Source organism: Anthonomus grandis, chromosome 4 (assembly GCF_022605725.1).
Source record: "Anthonomus grandis grandis chromosome 4, icAntGran1.3, whole genome shotgun sequence".
Lineage (NCBI taxonomy): Eukaryota > Metazoa > Arthropoda > Insecta > Coleoptera > Curculionidae > Anthonomus > Anthonomus grandis.
In genome coordinates this window covers 6,062,983-6,084,597 of record NC_065549.1, presented here as the reverse complement: position 1 = coordinate 6,084,597, position 21,615 = coordinate 6,062,983, and the positions used below count along the sequence as shown (strand labels likewise).

General features: G+C 33.5%; 2 protein-coding genes across 3 annotated transcripts; both read right to left on the bottom strand.

Moving 5' to 3' along the window:
* Positions 1-7,458: 7,458 nt before the first annotated feature.
* LOC126735309 (neuropeptide-like protein 32) lies at positions 7,459-9,530 on the bottom strand. The gene is made up of 3 exons (XM_050439257.1): positions 9,363-9,530; positions 7,702-7,889; positions 7,459-7,642 (listed from the first exon to the last, which is right to left on the bottom strand). Exons 1-3 carry the CDS (start codon positions 9,369-9,371, stop codon positions 7,507-7,509), a joined length of 333 nt encoding a protein of 110 aa, XP_050295214.1. The 5' UTR covers positions 9,372-9,530; the 3' UTR covers positions 7,459-7,506.
* Positions 9,531-14,937: 5,407 nt separating this feature from the next.
* On the bottom strand, positions 14,938-18,966 carry LOC126735599 (PBAN-type neuropeptides-like). 2 transcript variants are annotated; one of them, XM_050439645.1, is made up of 3 exons: positions 18,849-18,966; positions 18,607-18,795; positions 14,938-15,240 (listed from the first exon to the last, which is right to left on the bottom strand). In XM_050439645.1, the coding sequence occupies exons 1-3, from the start codon at positions 18,904-18,906 to the stop codon at positions 15,038-15,040; spliced, it is 450 nt and encodes a 149-aa protein (XP_050295602.1). In that variant the 5' UTR covers positions 18,907-18,966; the 3' UTR covers positions 14,938-15,037. The 2 variants fall into 2 exon arrangements, with proteins under 2 accessions (XP_050295602.1, XP_050295600.1); XM_050439643.1 differs by having other exon boundaries at positions 18,607-18,801; positions 18,849-18,954.
* Between the last annotated feature and the right edge of the window lie 2,649 nt (positions 18,967-21,615).

The window sequence follows — 21,615 nt, the reverse complement described above, 5'->3', positions numbered from 1 at the left end:
TCTTTATTTATTACATAACTATGTACACCTCAGTCCTATAAAAACAGCCAAATTTCTTAATCAATGCTTAATATATACATACATCTTACACTGTTTACGTTTGCTCCTAATTAAAATGTTTAAGGTAAGAAACAATTATTATTAAATAATTTGTAAAATAAAAGAAAATTTTAGATTACATTGGTCCTAAGCTGCCTTATATTGACCCTAAAAGTCGTCAATATAGCGTCAAAGGAGCAAGACTCCAAGTTCCTAGGGCTTTTGCTCACTGATGTGGCCATAAGCGGATTGTAAATATGATTTTTCCCCTTATTAATAAGATGATTTAACTAATCAATTTGCAGGTATCCATCCAATAGTCATCACCATAAACCTGGTAGACCTGGCCACCACCACCACAATAATAATGGAAATCCATTCGACTATCTATTTGGATTTAATAGTAATTGTAAAAAGAGATGTTAAGTAATATATATAGTCCATACAAAAAAAAAAACACATAACAGGGTAACGCATATCAAAAGCCTATTAGCAATCTAGAAAATATTTCAAGTTGCAGTCGTAAAAACTACCTGTTCTTAAGGTTACCGGTTTATAGACCCCCATAGCCCTGACCACAACAGTTTTTTCTACTTTTTATGGCGATTTACACACGGGGAATACCACGAGATATCCCACCAGTTGACGTCTTTTCATCCTATTTCGGTCTGATGGAAATGATAAAGAGAGAAAAAAGGAAAAAGTCGCGCGTAAAGCGATTGATTATACAGCAGGTTCTGACATCAACAAGTTAAATTAACAACAACATAATTATTTATAATAATATTAAGAATTTTTGTTATCATTAGTAATAATAAGTAAACAATGGGGGATTATAATTATATGGTGTGCCCTGCACGTTGACGTCATTGTAGAAATAGAACAATGGTACCACAGGAAAGTCATCAAGCAAATTTTTCGGGGAATCTCTGGTTTCAATTGAAACTTCGTTACCACGTCCGTGGAATAATTTTTAATTATATAGGTAACATTGATTTTTTAATTAAAGGGTTGCCAACTTATAAATAAAGAACTAAAATCATTAGCATTCATTCTAAAGTGATTTTCGTTGGGTCAACATGCTTTTACACAACAAAAGGGTAAGAAGGCATTTACTTTATATTGCATAAGAATATAAAGCCCTTAAAGGGTTTTATAGAAATCATACTTCTTGTAGTATGTGGCAACAATGCTAGCACGATAATTCACGACAGAAGCCGAGCCTAGCACCGTTGCCATATATTGCAAAATTAATTCTTTTATCAAAATCTTTTTAGATTTTAATCAGCATTTTCCTCGTAATGGCACTGACTGCTGCCATTTTGGATAATATCCAGGCCACGCCCATAAGCCATGACTTACTGACTCAAGGCAATGATAACCCTTATGAGGAGACTCAACCATTAGTAATGGCGGTGGCAAAGGGTAAAGGATATAAAAAGGGAAAGGGAGGAAAGTGTGGTTAAGATTTTTTTAAATTCTTACATAATCATAATATAATAAATAAAGCAGCAACAAGTTTACGTAAAAATGTTTTTATTTATTAAGTTAAAAGTGACAATCGACTAAACAGCTTTCCATTCGCTTCAAAAACAATAACTAATATATACATATAACGCCCTATTTGTAAAACAAGAAAAAAGAATGAGAGAATAACAGGTTGAAAAGCGTTTTACCCTATGCTTGTTGGATTATTCACTTCTCAGCCTAAGTACTTTTCACGAAAAACCATTCATATTCTATGCAGAGGAACGTTCCTAAATTCTAAGCATATAATAACAAGCTTAACATATGCTTTCTGAGCAAATCACCTGAAAGACACCCAGTATATTACTCAATATTTGGATTCTTCAGAATATTCTAGGCATGTTTCATGTACAACATCCAATACCAAGTTTCAACTGTTTCGAAAAAATTAACATTAAAAACAAGAAGAAAATTATTTGGTTACGTCAATATAGGAGATGTTCACCACGGACCTCCTGGCAACATCCTAATCTTAAATATAAATTTAGTGACCGAACTAATCACAACCGTTATTCGTCTTTTTAAGTCAGCTAAGTCGAGGAGTTCAGTTTTGTAGATAATATTTTTCACGTATCCCCCATAAAAAAACAGTCTAATTAGTTCAGATCGGGGGATCGTGCTGGCCATTCCACTAGTCCTCGTCTCCCTATCCACCGATTTGCAAATATTCGGTTGAGGTAGTGCCGGACATTATCCATAACCATATGATACAATATGTGGGTTTGCTGGATCTGGATGTAAGTTTGTCGAAGTTGGCCCGATAATATTTTAAAGCACTGTTCAATAATCAGTTCATCACCATTTAAATTGCCATCGATGAAAAAGGGACCTATGATATCCATGGTTTGGTTCCAAATGTGGCTATCTTCAAAAATTGTATTTTTGAGCGATTTACATAGCCTTGTTGAAAATAAGGATTTCTAATACTTCCAAAAGTGGCTATATCGATAAATTTAAATTTGGCGCCAAAATTGGCAATTTGAAAAGTGTCTATCTACTTTATGATCCATCGATATGATCTTCAACAATTCCTGCCCAAATGTTGACCTTTTCAAGGTGTTAGGTACTTATGCGCAGTACCTTATCCAGTGTGGAATTTCTTTAGACCAATAGGGGCAATTTTGCTGATTAGCATGCCCGTGAAATGTAAAGGTGCACTCATCAGAAAAGAAAACATGCTCTGATTGGATCTCATTTATTCTAACTTCGCCAACATTTTTTCACAAGATTCTCATTATATTGCTAATGTTGTTACTTACTTCAAAGATATATTTAAATTAAAAAAAAGATTGGTATTAAATGCTTTAAAAAAAGGACAACAGAAACAACTTCTTGATAATAATATGTCAAAAAAAAGACAAACCTTAACGGAATAGAAAACAAGTAAAAAAAAAGTGATAGTGACAAGGAAATCAGTTGTGAAGAGAGAGAATATCAAGACTCTTGTAGAAGGTATTTACTTAGTAACATACGTTAGTTCTAAATTGAAAGGTTGTTGCGAAACAACGACCACATTTAGATCCAACCCAAGATATCACACACGATAGTTAAATAAACGTTTATTTTTGGTTTACATTAGATTTTTGGTTGAACTTCAACTATAAATATCGGATAAAATGTCCGCGTAATATACGTCGAGGAATTTAATACTATATGTTTATGTTTTATTCACGTTTAACAAGAATATTTATTACATGTTAATAATATGCAAATATTGTTTTGTAAAAGTTAAACGTTTAAGTGCTATTGAAAGACGTTTATTAAATGCGTTTAATGGAATGAGATTTTTTTTAAATAACTTTACTACCAATGTAGATGTTTTTTTTTAATTGACAATGTGATTTTATGCATCAGGGAGCATTTTTCGACGTACAAAGAAAAAATTTAATTTTCACTAATGGCGTCCATAATGGGTTTCTCGTAAATATTATTTAATAAGAAAAAAGTAGCGTAAAATGGGGTTACTTTGGCAGGTTTGGACCTATTATTGGACTATAACTCACAAGCAAATTAAAATATTTTATATTTTCACTGTGCCTTGTGTACAAAATAGAGTAAATCACCCAATTATGGTTTTGTTTTATCGAGGGGGTATATATATTTTTTTTTTGATGGGGTGCCAAAGTAGGCTTTATTATTGGGGTTACTTTGGCAGGGTATAAAAATACATTTGTTGCCAATATAGACTTATTGCTAAGCCTACTTTGGCACCAAAAAAAAAAGCCTAGTGCATTTTTTTTTGTGAAAATTATTTTTAGTCACATAGGTACACTTTATTAAAACTCATTAATAGAAAACTAACTTATCACTTATTACAAGAACCCAATAACAGAAAATTAACATATTATTTTGATGTAAAAACCGAAAAAAAAAAAAAGAAATTATAACTGATGTTTTTAAATACAGAAGTCCTTATATCCTTCACACTGTCGTCGGAATTAAAATCAACAGTTGTGCAGTCTATGCAGACGTAAAATTGATCTACACTTTTTTCGTTGCAAATTCCGCAAATCCATTTACAACACTGACAGCACCGAATCCAATCAGGACCTTGGTAGTTTTTCCATTTTTTAAAGCAAATTGCACAATTACCATCGTTTTTAGTTTTCACTTTTCTTTTTCTTGGCTTCCTTGGAGGCAATGCTTTGCTAGAAGCTGTTTGAAATGTTATCAGTGCAAGATCGTCGCTATCTTCATCACTGGTTTCTATAATCATCTTTTTGAGTTCCTGAGGGATCAGCCACTGATTCTGCATCAAAGTTTTCATTATTTACAAATTTAAAACATTATTTTAGGAAATATTCTTTAGGAATGAAGGCGCTGGACTTACTTTTATTTCTCCATTTGTCCAAGATTTCCCGCTATTTTTTTTTCATGGGTGCGAAGACTGCAACATCTAATGGTTGCATTATGTGCGTGCTATTTGGAAGAAAAGGTGTCATATGAATGTTACTAAAGGAGAGAAATGAGAGGCTAAGTTATCTCCGATTACAACTTTTTTCCAAGGAGTGTTCATATCTTTAATTTTAGGCAGCAGAATATCGAAAAACCATTTCTCGAATTGAATCATATCAAACCAACCACTAGATGTATTGGCATAAACGGTTTCAGGCGGACCTCCTTGAGTCCAATTCGCGTACAAATTTCCGGCTTTGTAAACAACCATTGGCGGCAAAAGCTCACCTGCGGCATTGCCGCATACCATAATGCTAACCGATGCTTTCGAATGTTGCTGGACCCGTTCAACGCGTTTTGTTCCCCTGGGGACCACCACCTTCTTAGCTCCAGGATCATCCTGAACGTTGGTCTCATCATAGTTGAAGACCAGTCGAGGATCTGCATCCATTAACACGTCTTTAATATTCTCAAAAAACTCATTTATAGCATTTGGTCCTACCGCTGCACGTGTTCGTTTGATATTCGCGGCTAAACGAACACTAAGGTTGTTTCTGGTGATAAAGTGTTCCAGAAAATCACTACCTGGAACATTGTCCTTGAATTCTTTAACAACACGACCTTTTTTTCTAAATATTTATGCAACACTTGCCGAATATCCTCTTTTGTAAAGGGAAAACCCCAATCACCTCACTGTACTCAATGTCTTTGTCAACAAGTTCTCCTTCATGGAGGTAAACACGGTTGGGTGACCTGGGTGCCGTTCGCGGCTGCCCTTCAACTTGTTTTGAAGGGTTCCCCGCGAAATTTTAAATTTTTTGCTTGCCTTTACTTGCAACATACCACCCCTAATGGCGGCAAGTGCATTTTGTAAATCAGCTGTTGAATAATTGGCGTAGGTACGCCCCCCCCACTTTTTTCTTATAATGTCTTGGCATTTTTACCTAATTTACACCTGCAACAAAAGAGAATCACTGTAAAAAAAAAAATAAATAAGGAGGGGAATTTTAAAATATACATAAATATATATAGCAACCTGCCAAAGTATAGGTTGAGGGTGCCAAAGTAACCCCGATTTACGGTACATCACTGCATTTTTCTAAGATAAATTTTATTTTATAAATTCTTGTTTAGTTTTGAACACATTTGTATTCTTGAGTTTTTTTATTTGGTATAATTATTGTTACAAGTTAATGCATTTCCTGTATTTTTCTAGATTTCTTTGTGTATGATATTCTATTATTACACTAGAATAAGATATATATGTGTATGAAAAATATATCGTATCCTACATAGTGACATGTATGTGATATCGGGGTTATTTTATTACATATTTGAGGTGTGGTGATCGAGTGTAAAGACTAGCTATATAAATTCCTTTGTCATTTTTTTTTAAATTCCGAAATTTTCTCCCTTGTGTAAACAGAATCGTATATGATGATACATATATTTTAATAAATATACTATAATACACTACACTTTAATAAATATACCTTGACAATATATGGTTGATAAATATATCAATGATTTTAATTTAAAAACTGTATTTTTCAACCTAGATAATGAAAAGTTGTCCAGAACCAGAAAAAAGCTGATTTTTTTTTTTAACTTAAAGACTTACCTTAAAAAACTGAATTTCCACTTATTTGTGACAAAAAAATGGCACAACTACTGCAATTTTCATAGCGATATACCGCCTTGCTTTCCAGAAATGAACTGGGGGTTTTTCACGTTTTACTCTGGGGTCTTCTCACGTTACGAGAAAAGTCTAGATACAAAAACCATAGATTTTTTTATCACTTACAAATTTCTTAAAAAGCATTTTTTTCTCAGGCAATTATTTCCTGCAAAAAAAAACGTTTTTCATTAACCTTACCTTTAACCGCCCACCCACCCTACCTAACTTACCAGTAAGAAATTCTTTTCAAAATTCAGTGTTTTCTAAAATAATGCGCATGAATAACAGCTGGTTTCGTCATTAATATCTAATCTAATAATACAGTTTGTTTATTTCAATTTAATATAATTATATATGTGTATATCAATAAATATTTAATACGAAAACAGTGCTATTAGATTGGATATTATGGACGAAAAACGGTGATTTTTCGAAAGAATTTCTTACTGGGCGAATGCGTGGGGTGAGTGGGGGGTAAGGGCTGTGTTGGTGAAAAACTATTCTATTATATTCTATTTAATAACCTGATATATGATATACGTATATTCTACAATTTCATAAATATACCTTGACCATATACGGTGGATAAATATACCAAAACTAAAAACTACGTAAAAAATCGTTGAATAAATATATATTTAACGATAATAATACATGATGTGTTGCTTGGGTCTCCTTGAACTGATGCTATAGTAGCCGAGGCACTAAGGACTATGGGACAGAAAGGGTTGAGAATAATTTATCAGTGGATGAATATGACTGATGACTGGAGAACATCAATATTTGTTCCCCTTTTGAAAAAAGGAGACACCAATAACTGTGGTAACTATTGATTACTTTCCTTGATATATCATACCAGTAAAGTTTTCCTGTATATTCCTCCATCTCGTTTGGAACACTATCTTCCATGGCAGATATCCCCTAAACAAGCAGGATTCAAGGAGGCACTGAGGAGTCAATTCTGAGTATTTGTCCAATCATTGAGAAGTTAAGAGAGTTCTATGCTCCCACGTATTTATGTTTTGTCCAGTATCGTGTACTTTCGATATCTTATATTTTTCGGACACATCAGGCGTAGTGAGCATATTGCAGTGCTTTTATTGTACAGGAAAAACCTGAAGGAAACAGAAGGCGTGGCCGATCACCAAATCAACGGGTGGATCTTACCAAACAATTATCAACACTTTTATAAAAGGTTCACATGTCATCTGATCAAGATAAATGGCGAGTCAAGAGAGCCACTTAATTTGAATCATAACACATGTGTCATGGTTAGAAAGAAAAGACTTTGAGGAACACATGAATAAAACAGCAACAAATCTACATAAAAAAATGTTTTTACTTATAAAGTTATGAGTGACAGCACATTATCCCCAATAGCCTCCACGGCCTCCCCATCCACCTCCCCATCCGCCTCTATAACCGCCATAGCCGCCTCCCCAGCCTCTGTTCCAGCCTCCACCGTATCCCCATCCGCCTCCGTAGCCTCTACCGCCTCCATATCTATAAAACAATAAAATCGAAAAAATGGAAAATATTTTTTATAAGGGGGCGGTTGTTACCCTCTTCCACCCCAACCACCCCATGCACTAGCAGCAGGGTCGAGATCTTCACCAGCGGTTGGTGCATCAGCAGGGGTTTCTTCCAGGGTTTGGACCGGAAGTGGAGCGGGTGCAGGGGGTTCTTCCGGTGTTTTTAGTTCTTCTGCGGCATATAGCGTTAGAAGGGCTGCCAGAACGATTAGGATTTCCTGTATAAAAGAAATATATATCAACATGTTACCGTATCATATTTACGTTTTACTATAAAAGTGAGTTAAAAATTACCCTTATCACGGATAGGTGTCGCCTTAGAAAGGCTACTAGAATTAGTAAACAACGACCTTGTTTGAATTCAACATGTGCACAGGGGCAAGGGGGTTGTTTTGTTTACAAAATATTGATTCTATGTTGTCAAGTTTACACGCATTTTCAAAAGAAGAAATTTTCAGCTAAATATCAACACATATAATAATGTTAATTTAACTTATCGATGTTAGATTAAAAATAAAAGAGTTTTCACTTTTCACAAGTAAATATCGATATTGTTATCATCACAACATATCAAGGGACAACCGTCGTCATAAACGTAGAATTAAAAAAACTTATTAAGAAATCTTTAATAATTATAAAATATTTAATTACCATAAAAATGCTTTTTATTAGATAAGTACCTTTACTCCAATGAAGTACGTTAAAAAAATTCAAAAACGATAATATTATTTATATTTTAAGGCATAATCTATTATTAATAAATATTTATCGTGTAAATATTATTTAACAACGTCACTGGTAAAGATTACTTGCGTCGGTGGAATTAACAATGCGATCGAGCGGCGTTGCCATGTTGTTGCCTTTTTCTCTAATACAAATTAATCAAACCAGATGTATTCAAAGCAATTTATTTTTAAAAGCATAGCAGAGCACTTTCGTGACACTAACGTAAACCCCTTTTTGAATACTGTTCGTCCTGTTTAGTGTTCTGTACAGTCTTAAGTATTTTTAAATGTAATACGTTCCTTAGAATAATTTTGATACTATCAGATGTGTTCCCACCATTGGAAAACTTCTGGACTTAACTGTCAAGTGAGTACAGTTCATATATGTACCTTTACCTACAATGTTTTTTACGCATATAACACCCAACTCATTTTCAGTTAGCACTGATGATGGCTCAGACGCCGAAAGCGCTCTGCTAAGCTTTTAAAAATAAATTGCTTTGAATACATCTGGTTTGATTAATTTGTACGAGCAACAAAGCCACTTACTTCCCTCTTCTTTTTCTCTAATAGACGTTATCTACATTCATTTAACTTTGAATATTGATTTCTTTATATAGTCTGAAGGGAACTACACAAAGTCTCACTTTTGAGACCGAGCATTTGTGTAGTTCCCTTCAGATTATTAAATCTAGGTCTCTTTGAGAAAATGGACGACTTCTTTCAATTCTTTATATAGTATAAAAAAATATTCATATTTAAGAGGAAAACTATTATGATATTATAAAGTGTGTTTTTTTAAGATTTCTACATAAGCACTTGGCATCATTGAATCAGAGATGTTTCAAACAAACAAACTGCCAATATTTCCACGCCAATGCTCATTCTAGCCTTTCCAGCACTTTCAACGTCTCACTGCTTGAAGTCTGTACAACTGTTTAACAAAATAATTAAATTACAACTTACTTTGATCATATTTGCAGAACTGAACTTCCAATAACCTCCACCTTATGCGTCGTTTGCCACTTGGAACTCGCGTCTACCTTCTTCAGTGGTGCCGTAGGTGTCTTTTATAGGTCCCAGGGATGTAGCCGGTATATTTTTAGAAGATCGCCCGCGGTTATACTGAATACTCATACTACTCATTCATCCTCGTTATTTTTCTTCGTTTTGTTTGCGTACGTGATTTCAGCCAACGGTCAAACGTTATTGCGGGGTTTTATTGTTTTTGTTTGACCAAGTCGTTTGCGGTCGAAGAATATTTACTTTGCGGTAAACAAGAGCATTTGCATTGGAATTTTTTGGTTTGAGACGAAGGACAAACTTTTTGCTAATAAATTAATATTTTGACGGTCTTAGGAGGGAAATTATTATACTCTGTAGCCTCCAGAACCACCCCCAAAAATTGGGTCGAGTTTCCTCTACATGACCCTGTTCCTATTATTTATTCCTATAGAAAAATTCTTCAGGAATCAGAGTCAATCATTGAACAATTCATGTGTTTCAATGTTCATTGACATTTATTTTGTCACTGATTTTAAAGGTTCATAGACGTGTCAATAATATTTTTCCTTTTTTCTCCTTGGATACAAAAAAAACTCGTTTATCTCAGCAGTGATTTAATGACCTACTGAAAAAGACATTTTCATTAATTTAATTCATTTATCAGTGATTTTGTCCTCGGGTGCCATTCATCTCCCACAAGTGATAAAAGAATATTTGCGTCCCCTTTTATCGCAAAAGTGATTATTTGTTTTTTACGACACTGATTCTACAGGCATTTAAAGGGTTGTTTGAACATCTAAGTGAATTGTGAAATTTTCTATAAATTTTCCATAATTCGTGCTAAAAAAAAAGCATTTTATTATTCTAAAAATAAATGTGTTTATTAAAAGTTGTTGGAACAAGAGCTATACCTAAAAAAAATACAAATTTTCCATACAGTGGGAGAAAATGCTGATACCCCTACACAATAATAGGCAATTTTTTCAAATTCTATGGGAATTTTTGTATTTTTTATTTTTTGAATGGATACTCTCAATAAACAGGAACAGAAAACCATTTTACACATTTCTTCCAAAAACGAACCAGAAACAAGTTATTGGGAATCTTTGGCTTTTGGCCAATAAGTTTTAGGAATTCTTTACAAAAAAATCAACTTTAATTTTTTTATAAAAAACTTATGGATCTAAGAGACAAATGCTATATATAAAAATTGTTTAGAATAATGAGGACTAAGTCCAGAAAAATAAATTTTGATTTTATTTCTCATACAGTGAAAGAAAAACTTGAAAAACTTCTAAATCAAAATAGGCTATTTCTTGGATTGGCATGGGAATTTTCATATTTTTTATTTTTGCAATAAATTAACTCTCTGGCCAAGAATAAAAAGGTTTTTGTCATTTTTGTTTAAATATAATATCTTAACCCCTTATCAGTTTGGATTTCTGAGCAAAAAATGCACCAACGATGCTATGTTCTCCCTACTTAACAGCGTTTATTCAAATATCAACAAAAATTACTTAACAGCAACAATTTTCTGTGACTTTTCGAAGGCTTTCGATTGCGTAAACCACATTATTTTAATAAACAAATTGCAGCACTATGGATTCAGAGGTATATCCCTTCAATGGTTTAAGTCATATTTGTGCAACAGAAGTCAACTTGTAAAGGTCGATACGTCAAGATCTTCTTGTAAACCAATTGAATGTGGGGTACCTCAAGGTTCCGTTTTGGGTCCTATGCTCTTTCTGCTGTTATAAATAAATGACCTGGCCAGCTTGAACATAAGCGAAAAAATCTGTCTTTTTGCTGATGATAGTAGCTTCACTTGGAGTAATCCGAGTGCAGTGGCACTACATACAACAATTTCCAACGACTTGGTCTTCATTAAATCGTGGTGCGATCTTTTATGCCTAAATCTCTCAAAAACTAAATTCTTATCATATAAAACGACCATTCCTCCATTTATTCGAAACAATACCAGTTTGGAAGTTGTTGAGTCTGTCAAGTTCTTGGGTCTTGTTGTGGACGGCTCTTTGAAATGGGATTTGCACATAGATACGTTATCTAAAAAACTAAGCTCAGCATGTTTTGCCATAAGATCAATCTCAAGAGAATTAGGCTTTTTCACGACCAAAAGAGTTTATTATGCTCTTTTTGAGTCACATCTTCGTTACGCCCTTCCATTCTGGGGTACATGCTGCAAGACCCAATTTGAGCGTATATTTAAACTTCAAAAGAGAGCGCTTCGCTACTTATTAGGACTTCATAGTAGAGCTCACTGCCAAGTAAATTTTATAAAATATAAGATCATTACTCTTCCCTCGTTATTTATATTTGAATCTATTTGCCTTATCCGCAAAGATGTGTCGCAGATTCCAGAAAGACCATCCCACAGCTATTCACTAAGGAACGTTGATCATAATCTTCATCTGTCAATTCCACGGTCGGAATTAGTAAAGAACTTTATACTTTATGCAGCAATAAAAATGCACAACCATCTGCCTTCCGTTATAAAATCGATGTCTACTTTTAGTTGTTTTCGCAATGCCCTAAAATCTTTACTACTGCAAAAAGCCCTATATTCAGTAGACTATTATTTGCAAAATGTTCGCCTGCTTTTTTTTTTTGAGACTAAGGTTTTTGACAATTTTATACATATAATTGTGTGTATATTTGTATATAAAAATTATTTTATTTATGTATTTCGACCAAATTGTACAATTTGATAATTTGTACAGCATTTTTGTTTTGTTATGTATACCCATTTACTTTCTGTGTATTTTGTCTGAGTATTTTTTTATGTTTATTTGTTTATATTTGTATTTTTTTTTCCTTTAGCTTTGTCGATAAGATGTAAATTTTCTGACAATAAAGTATTTTGATTGAAAAAAACAGTTTATAAATTTTTTCCAAAAACAAACTAGAAAGAATTTATTGGGAATTTCGTGGATTTTAGCCAAAAATTACTTTGAAATTCTTGAAAGAAAATTAAATAATAATTTATTTTTTTTTAAGAAAAATCTATGGATCTAAGATTTAAATGGTTTAAAAAAAAAGGCTTGTTTGAAATAAAGAGCTAAATCTATACTTTCGATTTTATTTGCCATACAGTGGGAGAAAATTCTGATAAACCTCTACACCAAAATTGGCAAATTATTAGAATTGTGTAGGAGTTTTCACAATTTTTATTTTTCCAATAGATGCTCTTTTTAAGCACAAAAAGAAAAGCATTTTACACATTTTCTCCAGAAACAAATAAGAAAGAAGTCATTGGGAATTTTTGTTCAAACATTTTTATAGCAAAAATCTATAGATCTAAGAGACAAATGGTTTTAATAAAAGTTGCTTGGAATAATGAGGACAATATGTGGAAAAAGAAATGTTGATTTTATTTCCCATACGATGGGAGAAAATCCTGATAAACCTCTGTATACCAAAATAGGCAATTTATTGAAATTTTATTGGAATTTTCGTATTTTTTTATTTTTGCAATTGGTTATAAGAATTTTTTAATTTTGACCAAAAAGTTCGCTGAAAAAAAAATTGTTTTAATTTTTTTATGAGAGACTAATGATGTCAATAAAAGTTGTTCGAAATGGCAAAAACTATACTTATAAACCACAATTTTGATGATATTTCATATTGATATATCCATCACAGTGGGCGAAAATTTTAATCCAAAATAGGCAGTTTCTTGAACCTATATAGGAATTTTTACATTTTTCATTAGATGCTCTTTTTGAGTATGAGACAAAAAGTAATTTACAGATTTTTCCCTACAAACAAATCAGAAAGAAGTTATTGGCATTTTTTACTTTAATTTCCATACAATGGGAGAAAATTATGCAATTAAAAGCAGTCGATTTTCTCGAAATATATCAGGAATTAATTTTTTTTAACTTTTGCAATGAATAATCCGTTGAGGCATTAAAGTAATTTAATATTTTTTCAATGAACAAAAAAGAATGAAGTTATTGGCTGTTTTTTGCGAGTTTTAACTTTAAATCATTCTCAGTCAGTTATATGCTGAAAATTTTAAATTTCTTGTTAATATTTATACGAATTTTTAAATACTTGAAAATCTTAGGAGTATCAACCAACTCAAAATATGTTTGAAAAAATCCCACTATAGACCCTACCGTTCTTATCTTCTTTACACCTTTTTACAAATTATGATGCATCTGGACCGTACTTAAAACTCTTCAGCAAAAGACCTAGAGATGTCGGTAGTAGTTTGAAAAATATCACTGTATTAGAAAGTATACAATCTATAAAGTATATGTTTCATGTTTGAAGACGCCACGTTCTTTAGTATTTGTTTGGCAGCCATCAATAGTGAACGTTTTCAGTGAATTTGTGCAAATGGAGAAAATTAGTCATCGTTACGTGATACAATACTTTTATTTGAAAGGCCTCAGCACAACCAATATAAAAGCTGAACTGGATTCTACTCTGGGTGAGTCTGCTCCTTCGTTAACAACAGTAAAATATTGGGTAGCAGAGTTTAAACGAGGCCGTACGAGCTGCCAAGACGAGCATCGCAATGGTCGACCAAATGAGCTGACGACTCCAGAAATTTTAAAGAAAATTCACAAAGCAGTACTGGATGATCGTCGAGTGAAAGTGCGCGAGCTAGCGGACATAGTAAACATTTCAAAAAGTGCGGTACATCGCATATTAACTGAAAATGTTGACATGAGAAAGCTGTATGCAAGATGGCTGCCGCGTTTGCTCACACTCGAGCAAAAACAGTGTCGTGAAGATGTTTCAATTGAGTGTTTAGCGAAATTTAATAGCAACAAAGCAGAATTTTTGCGTCGTTTCTTAACCATGGATGAAACATGGGTCCATCACTTTACACCTGAGACAAAAGAACAATCAAAATAATGGACTCAAAAGGGAGAACCAGCTCCAAAGAAAGCGAAAACCGTTTCATCTGCAGGCAAGGTCATGACGTCGGTTTTTTGGGATGGGCGAGGGATAATTTTCATTATCTATCTTGAAAAAGGTAAAACTATCAACGGCGAGTATTATGCGAACTTATTGCAACGTTTGAGCGAAGAAATCAAGCAAAAACGGCCGCATTTGGTCAAGAAGAAAGTGTTGTTTCATCAAGACAATGCACCAGCTCACAAATCCGTTATTGCAATGGTCAAAATTAACGAATTAAAGTTTGAATTGCTACCTCATGCACCCTATTCGCCAAATTTAGCCCCCTCAGATTATTTTCTGTTTCCAAACTTAAAAAAATGGCTCAGTGGTCAAAGATTTTCCAACGATGAAAAAGTGATGTCTGCGGTTAATGGCTATTTCGAGGCGCAAGACAGTTCTTATTATAAAAAGGGTATCGAACTTATAAAACATTGCTGTGAAAAGTGTATAGAGCTGAAAGGAGATTATGTTGAAAAATAAATGCATTTTTTCCAAAATTTTCGTGTTTTCTTTCTTGGGTCGGGTACTTCTGGGACCACCCTCGTATATGTCCATGTTACCACCCTGAAAACTTTTATGGTCAAAATAAACTGAAACTCTTAACTCATCATCAAAGGTTTATTCAAAATCTTATCCTTAAAAAATACATTTTTCACCTTAAATTATTCAAAATATTCAATGGTACTTTCGCGGTACTTGGGTCGTTACTTTAGCGGGACGTTAACCTCACTTTCTCTACCCAACCTTGGCGAAAACGTGTTGTAACTCGTACGCCCCAACCTGGGGGCGAAGGGGTTGGACGGTCTTACGATAGCATCCGAGTCAACTTCGATATCCTCGATCCAGTTCGGAGAGTTCTCTCCAGATTCCCTTCCTAATCTTGGGGTGAAGTTGTGTTGCTTATTTGCTAAAAAAACATGTTATAAGTATATTCATTGATAAATATCTTTAGAATATCACCAGAAGGTGTCTGTGGCAAATCGCAGTTCCACTTTTACATGCTATAGAGGTTATAGAAACAGATTTCAACAGTGCTTTTCAGAAATTAATATTAAAAATGTATGCTTTTAAATATAATGCTTTATATAAATGAGATAGTGTGACGTGAAAAGAATATGCCATTATTGTTCTTGAATTATACAAGTATATATTGGGAATGTTATGAACCCCAATACAGGGTGATTCATTAATATTGCACGAAAATGAAATGCCGGTTTTTTTGGGTTAAATTATGACGAAAAGTTCCTATAAACATATGTCCGAAAGTGCTTCGTTTCCGAGATACAGGGTGTTCAAATTTTCTTAAAAAATCGATTTTTTATTAATATCTAAGAAATGCCTTTGCTGTTTGCAATGTCATTCACACCATTTCTGGATATCTTAATGATGTATCTTTTTGACATATGACAGTTGATTTGTTATTCCAGGGACGTGCCCACGGGGTAAGCGGGTTAGGTTTTTTGTACAAAAAATAGCACCTAGTAGATTTTTTGAACCTCCTGTACATTTTTTGGATGACGCAACTAAAGATGGAATTGTTTCAACTCTTGGGTGTTTTTCGTATCTCCCTCCGTTTTCGATAAAAAAATTAAGAATTGCTTTTTTGCATCCCTCTGTAAAAATACAAGTAAATGCTTTTAAATCACGCGAAAGCAAAGAAATAATTTTCTTCCTAAAATGTAATACTTACCTATTCATAGTGTCGAATATCAAGTACAGCATTAACAACTGCTGATCTAAAAAATACTGCGGAATGTTGAAATTGTAAATACGTATTAAACAAAATTTAGTAAATACTATTATCGTTTTAGTTTTTGTCGCATTCTTTTCGTTGCTTTGAAAATGCAATAAATAAAATACCAGTTCATTTAACATTACTAGGTGTGGCTCAGTGATAAGGTGTTGTTTTTTTCCTGTCAAGTAGACAATTTCCTCATTTTTGTCTAAAATGGAGTACACTTATAGTGAAATGTGCGATATGCACTTTGTGTATGGTCTTGCTAATGGTAATTCACAAGCAGCGAGGCGTATTTACGCGGACAAATACCCTAACCGAGTACTTCCTTATAGTCAAATGTTTACTCGCCTCCATCAACGTCTCAGAGAAAGTGGAAGTTTTAAAAAACTTACAGTCGACAATGGACGACCCCGCACAGTTGCAACCGCAGAAGCTGAAGAAGCAGTGCTCCACGAAATCGAGGATAATCCTTCAACGAGTACAAGACAGATTGCTGCCACTTTAAACACTAGTCAGCCAACAGTGTTTAGAATACTGAAAAATCAGCTTTTGTACCCGTATCACATCCAGCGGGTACAAGCACTTTTGCCAGACGACTATCCTCATAGAGTGGCTTTCTGTCGATGGTTACAACAAAACATTGTAGAAAATCCTCCTTTTTTATCAAAAATACTTTTCACGGACGAAGCTAATTTCTCCAGGAATTCGATAATGAATTTCCATAATAATCACATTTGGGCAGATGAAAATCCACATGGAATAAGTGAAAGTCGCCATCAACACCAATTTTCACTGAATGTTTGGGTTGGAATCATTGAAGACCACTTAATTGGTCCTTTCTTTTTGCAACAAAGGTTAAGTGGAGAAGTGTATCGGCGTTTTCTTCAAGAGGAGTTGCCAACACTATTAGAAAACGTCCCGCTTGACTTAAGGTACCAAATGTTTTTCATGCATGATGGCGCTCCGGCGCATTTCAGCTTAATTGCTCGACAGTATTTAGATAGAGTATATCCCAATCGTTGGATAGGTCGTGGAGGTATACAACCCTGGCCTGCGCGATCTCCCGATCTAAATCCAATAGACTTTTTCCTCTGGGGCCACCTCAAGCAATTAGTTTATACCACCCCCATCGAAAATGTTGAAGAATTAAGAAATCGTATTATTGCAAATTGCGATATTATTCGAAACACGCCAGGGATCTTTGAACGTGTTCGCCAGTCAATGCGTCGCAGGACAGACGCATGCATTGCAGTTGGAGGAACTCATTTTAAACAACTCTTATAGCGTACGTTTCTTAGTCCATAGCTTTTCATTACCTTCATCAATTTACTAATGTTTATTCTAAGAATTTAATTAATGTACCTAAGTTTAATTAAAACTATTTTTCAACAGGTAGTACAGTTAATGTCATGTCAAAATTCCAAATTACCGTATTTACTATTCTTCACCCTGTAAATCGATAAGTAGGCATTTTATTATGTTTATTCAAGTTTTTTCAAACGTTTGCATTAAACTAATTTTTTTATCGAAAACGGAGGGAGATACGAAAAACACCCAAGAGTTGAAACAATTCCATCTTTAGTTGCGTCATCCAAAAAATATACAGGAGGTTCAAAAAATCTACTAGGTGCTATTTTTTGTACAAAAAACCTAACCCGCTTACCCCGTGGGCACGTCCCTGGAATAACAAATCAACTGTCATATGTCAAAAAGATACATCATTAAGATATCCAGAAATGGTGTGAATGACATTGCAAACAGCAAAGGCATTTCTTAGATATTAATAAAAAATCTATTTTTTAAGAAAATTTGAACACCCTGTATCTCGGAAACGAAGCACTTTCGGACATATGTTTATAGGAACTTTTCGTCATAATTTAACCCAAAAAAACCGGCATTTCATTTTCGTGCAATATTAATGAATCACCCTGTATATACCCAATGGGATAGTTATGAAAATAATTAAAAATATGCCTGTGGTTAATTGGATAAACGATAATTTTGGTAATAACGTACAAAAATGTAATTATTCATCTTATTAGCATGCTTAGGACATGAAATTTTATAAATGTGATAATTAATGTGTAATAAATGTGAAGAGTATTGTCGAAATATTCTGTAATGAATTTTGAGAATTTATACAGGCTTATGGTATGTGGATTGTGCTCAATTAAGGAAATGAAGTAAATTTTGTTTTTCATGAAAAATCTATGTACCTAAGAGAAAAAGATAGAGTTTTTATAAATATGTTTTGGAAAAAAAAATATGTTTTCTTTTTTAAAAAGGAATGAAAAAAGTGTTATTGGCATTTTTTAAACTTTTGATTCAAAATCGTCTGCATGAAAGGTTCCAACCAAAAAGTTGTTTTTCACAAAAACACTCTCCTACGAATTTCTATTAGTGTTAAACTTAATAAAAAAAAACAACCAATCAAGTTTATTCTATATCCAAATGACATAGACTGAACGTTTTTTCAAACGGATAGAAAGACTAAGGTCAGACCTTCCCGCAAAAAGACCTTAAAGCAACACTTACCTTCATTGACTGCAACTACAACCAACGGCGAATCCCTAAGAACATCCAACAGCCCTAAAGCAGGTTCTTTTTCATTCCTATAAACTTTTTCTCCGTTATTTCTCTTCTTCCTTCCGATACGTGGGCCGAACCACATCGGAGATGCCTCCTTCTGTCCATGACTTGACAGTTCAAACGTTTGAGCCAGATCTGTAACTTTTTTACACAATTATGCCAACATAATCAACGAAACAATAACTTACCAATACATAACAGAACCGAAAGCAACACCACACAATGTAAGACACTAATTCGGCTCATGGCTCTGCAGTCGTTGCCAGAAAAGTGACTTTTTCCACTATCGTTGTCCAGGTTATATACTATGCCAGATTTGGATGTTAATAGCGTCTGAATGGGGATTATTGACAGTTGAAATCGCACTCCTGGGGTGTGATTTATTTGCGACGAATGTCCGACGGATAATCCCGTGAACGTGGAACCGGTAAACAAATCTGGAAAGTTTATCAGGCTCGGGGGGGTGGTTGAGATGGATGGATGAATGTCGAAATAAGGTCAAGTGCTGCAGGAATTGTAAGTGGATTTTGTGCCTTTTGGTTGTTTTTGAGAGGTTTAGGGGTAAGGGATGTTATCAGTGGAGCCAAAAGCTCTCTTTAATTAGGGATTATACAGACGACACAAGTCAGATCGTGCAGGGCGGATGTTGTTTTCATACATGATTATGGATTAATATTCAGGAAATCGCATCCAAAATCCTTGCTAGTAGTTTAAAATATTTGTCTGTCCTAAAAGTAGCTTTTTCCAGAAAATAAAAATTTCTTGTTTTAAACAGCACTTATTTCAGGTAATTGGAAGAAGTTTCTTATTTCAAAAAGAACTTGAATTGTCTATTACGATATGTAACGGCTGTTACGTTCATTCTTATTTGAATTATTATTTGAACCTTCGCTAAACGATTAGGACTTAGTTCGAAGACTAGAAAATCCTTCATTGCTCATTGAAAGACAGAAGCTATACAGGATGAAACATGAGTAGTCGCACTCGTTTGATGAACCATTCGGTATCAAAGTTCTCTACATCGTCTAATCTTTGTCTGAATTGAAAGTGTTGCTGGGAAATATTTTTAAGATGAGAAATATAGGCTACATTTGTTACATCCTCGTTTTTTGACTTCACTGTGGTCAGATGGACTGAAGGCCTCGCCAAGAAATCTCCGAATTGAAATATCGTCTAACTAATAGTGAGGCCAATCTGCATCCCAAAAGTGCTTTTCTCGGGCAATATTAATATTTCTAAATTTTTACAAGTTAATTGTAATAAAGGACATTGAGGTAGCAGGATCCTTCTTATTTGTAGTTCATGACCTGCTGCAGAAGCGATCATTTTTATATTTCACAACTTGTAACAAATACTGGGATTCCCCAACGTGCTTATCGCACCACCCCACTCAAGTATTTCCAAAAGAACTTGATATGCCTGGAAAAATTTTTTGATCTATTCCAGGCAGTTAAAAATATTTGGAATAAGTCTTGAAATGTCTGGAAGATTTTTTTAACTATATTCTCAACTGTTAATGACGCCATTATTTCGATTTTTTCAGGCATTTGAAAAATATTTCTGATTTAAAAAAAAACTTAAATTGCCTTGAAGATTTTTTTTTCAATCTATATAAGGCATTTGAAAGTACCTACTTTCAGGTAGTTCATGTCGTCACTACTTAATATTTTTCCAGTCAATTAATAAAAAGGACTTGAAATGCCTGGAAGAATTTTTTAATGTATTCTCGATAATTAATCACGTTATTATTTAGATTTTTCCAGACAATTAAATGATATTTCTTACTTCAAAAAGAACTCGAAACGCCTGAAAGAATTATTGTTTTTTAATCTTTTCCAGGCTTAATTAATTTTTTCCAGGCAGTTGAAATAACTATTTATTTCAAAAATGACTTGAAATTCCTGGAAAATAATTTATAAATTTATTCCTCGCCTTTAAAGATAATCATAATACATTTTTTCTATCCAGTTGAAATGCAGCTTAAAAAAAATCCTTTTTCATATAATCCCTGAAATATCTGACAGAATTTTTTTTAAATGTATTCCAGACAGTTGAATTACTTTTCTTTTTTAGAAGCAGCTTTTTCCAAAAATAGAAATTACGTGTTTTACAAAAGACTTAAAATTCTTAGAAAATTATTTTTCAAATTTACCCCTGTCCGTTAAAAATGCTTCCAGGTAGTTGATAATATTATTTATTATATTATTTTATTTTTTTATATCTATTAATGCAGAAATTTCCTTTCACATATAGGACCTGAAAAGCCTGAAAATGTTTTTTAAAATCTATTTCAGGCAGTTGAATTATCTTTTATATACTAATAAATAAGAAATATATTTTTATTTACCGTAAAACGGGGTTACTTTGTGACTTGGCTTGTAACTTTGGGACAACAGCTGTTTTTTTAAATTATTTTCTTCAAAAAAACTTTTTTTTAAATACGTTAAGTTTTAGTGCTTAAAGTCTAAAATAAGGTAATATTCTGCAAAACTGAAAAGTTTGGCAACATTGCATTTATTCCGTTGGGAGCAGTTTATCGTTAGTGTAGACAGGTGTCAACAGTTTTTAAAACTTCTGTAAACTTACTATTGTGTATCCAAATCTAGCATAACTACTTAATTTCTGGTAAGTACATGTTAGCTAGTCATATTCTAGGATAGTTTTAACAACATATATAAAATTGTAATTTTTATTAAAAAAGAAATATTTGAATTTGTTCTAAAAATCATAACATATGAAGGTTACTTTGGTACATGTCCCAAAGTTAGACGGCAGATGTCTAAGTAGGGGACAAATTTAAAAAATATAGTGTACCAAAGTTACACCGTTGATGCAGTGTATGTTTCTATGTTTTTTATTTCTTTTTTCAGATAAGTCATGCCTCGACAGCAGCAGCGTATCCTCGGTGCACGCAATTACAAAAATTATAGCCAAGAGAAACTTCAGCAAGCTCTT

What these genes read in the sequence shown, in the direction of transcription:
- LOC126735599 (XM_050439643.1), bottom strand. Translation starts at nt 18,906, where the DNA reads ATGAGCCGAATTAGTGTCTTACATTGTGTGGTGTTGCTTTCGGTTCTG. An exon ending in TTCGGTTCTGTTATGTATTG is followed by an intron (nt 18,802 to 18,848) that starts GTAAGTTATTGT and finishes TGTGTAAAAAAG; the next exon opens with TTACAGATCTGGCTCAAACG. An exon ending in TGTAGTTGCAGTCAATGAAG is followed by an intron (nt 15,241 to 18,606) that starts GTAAGTGTTGCT and finishes ATGTTTTTTTAG; the next exon opens with CAAATAAGCAACACAACTTC.
- LOC126735309 (XM_050439257.1), bottom strand. An exon ending in GGTGGTTGGGGTGGAAGAGG is followed by an intron (nt 7,643 to 7,701) that starts GTAACAACCGCC and finishes ATTGTTTTATAG; the next exon opens with ATATGGAGGCGGTAGAGGCT.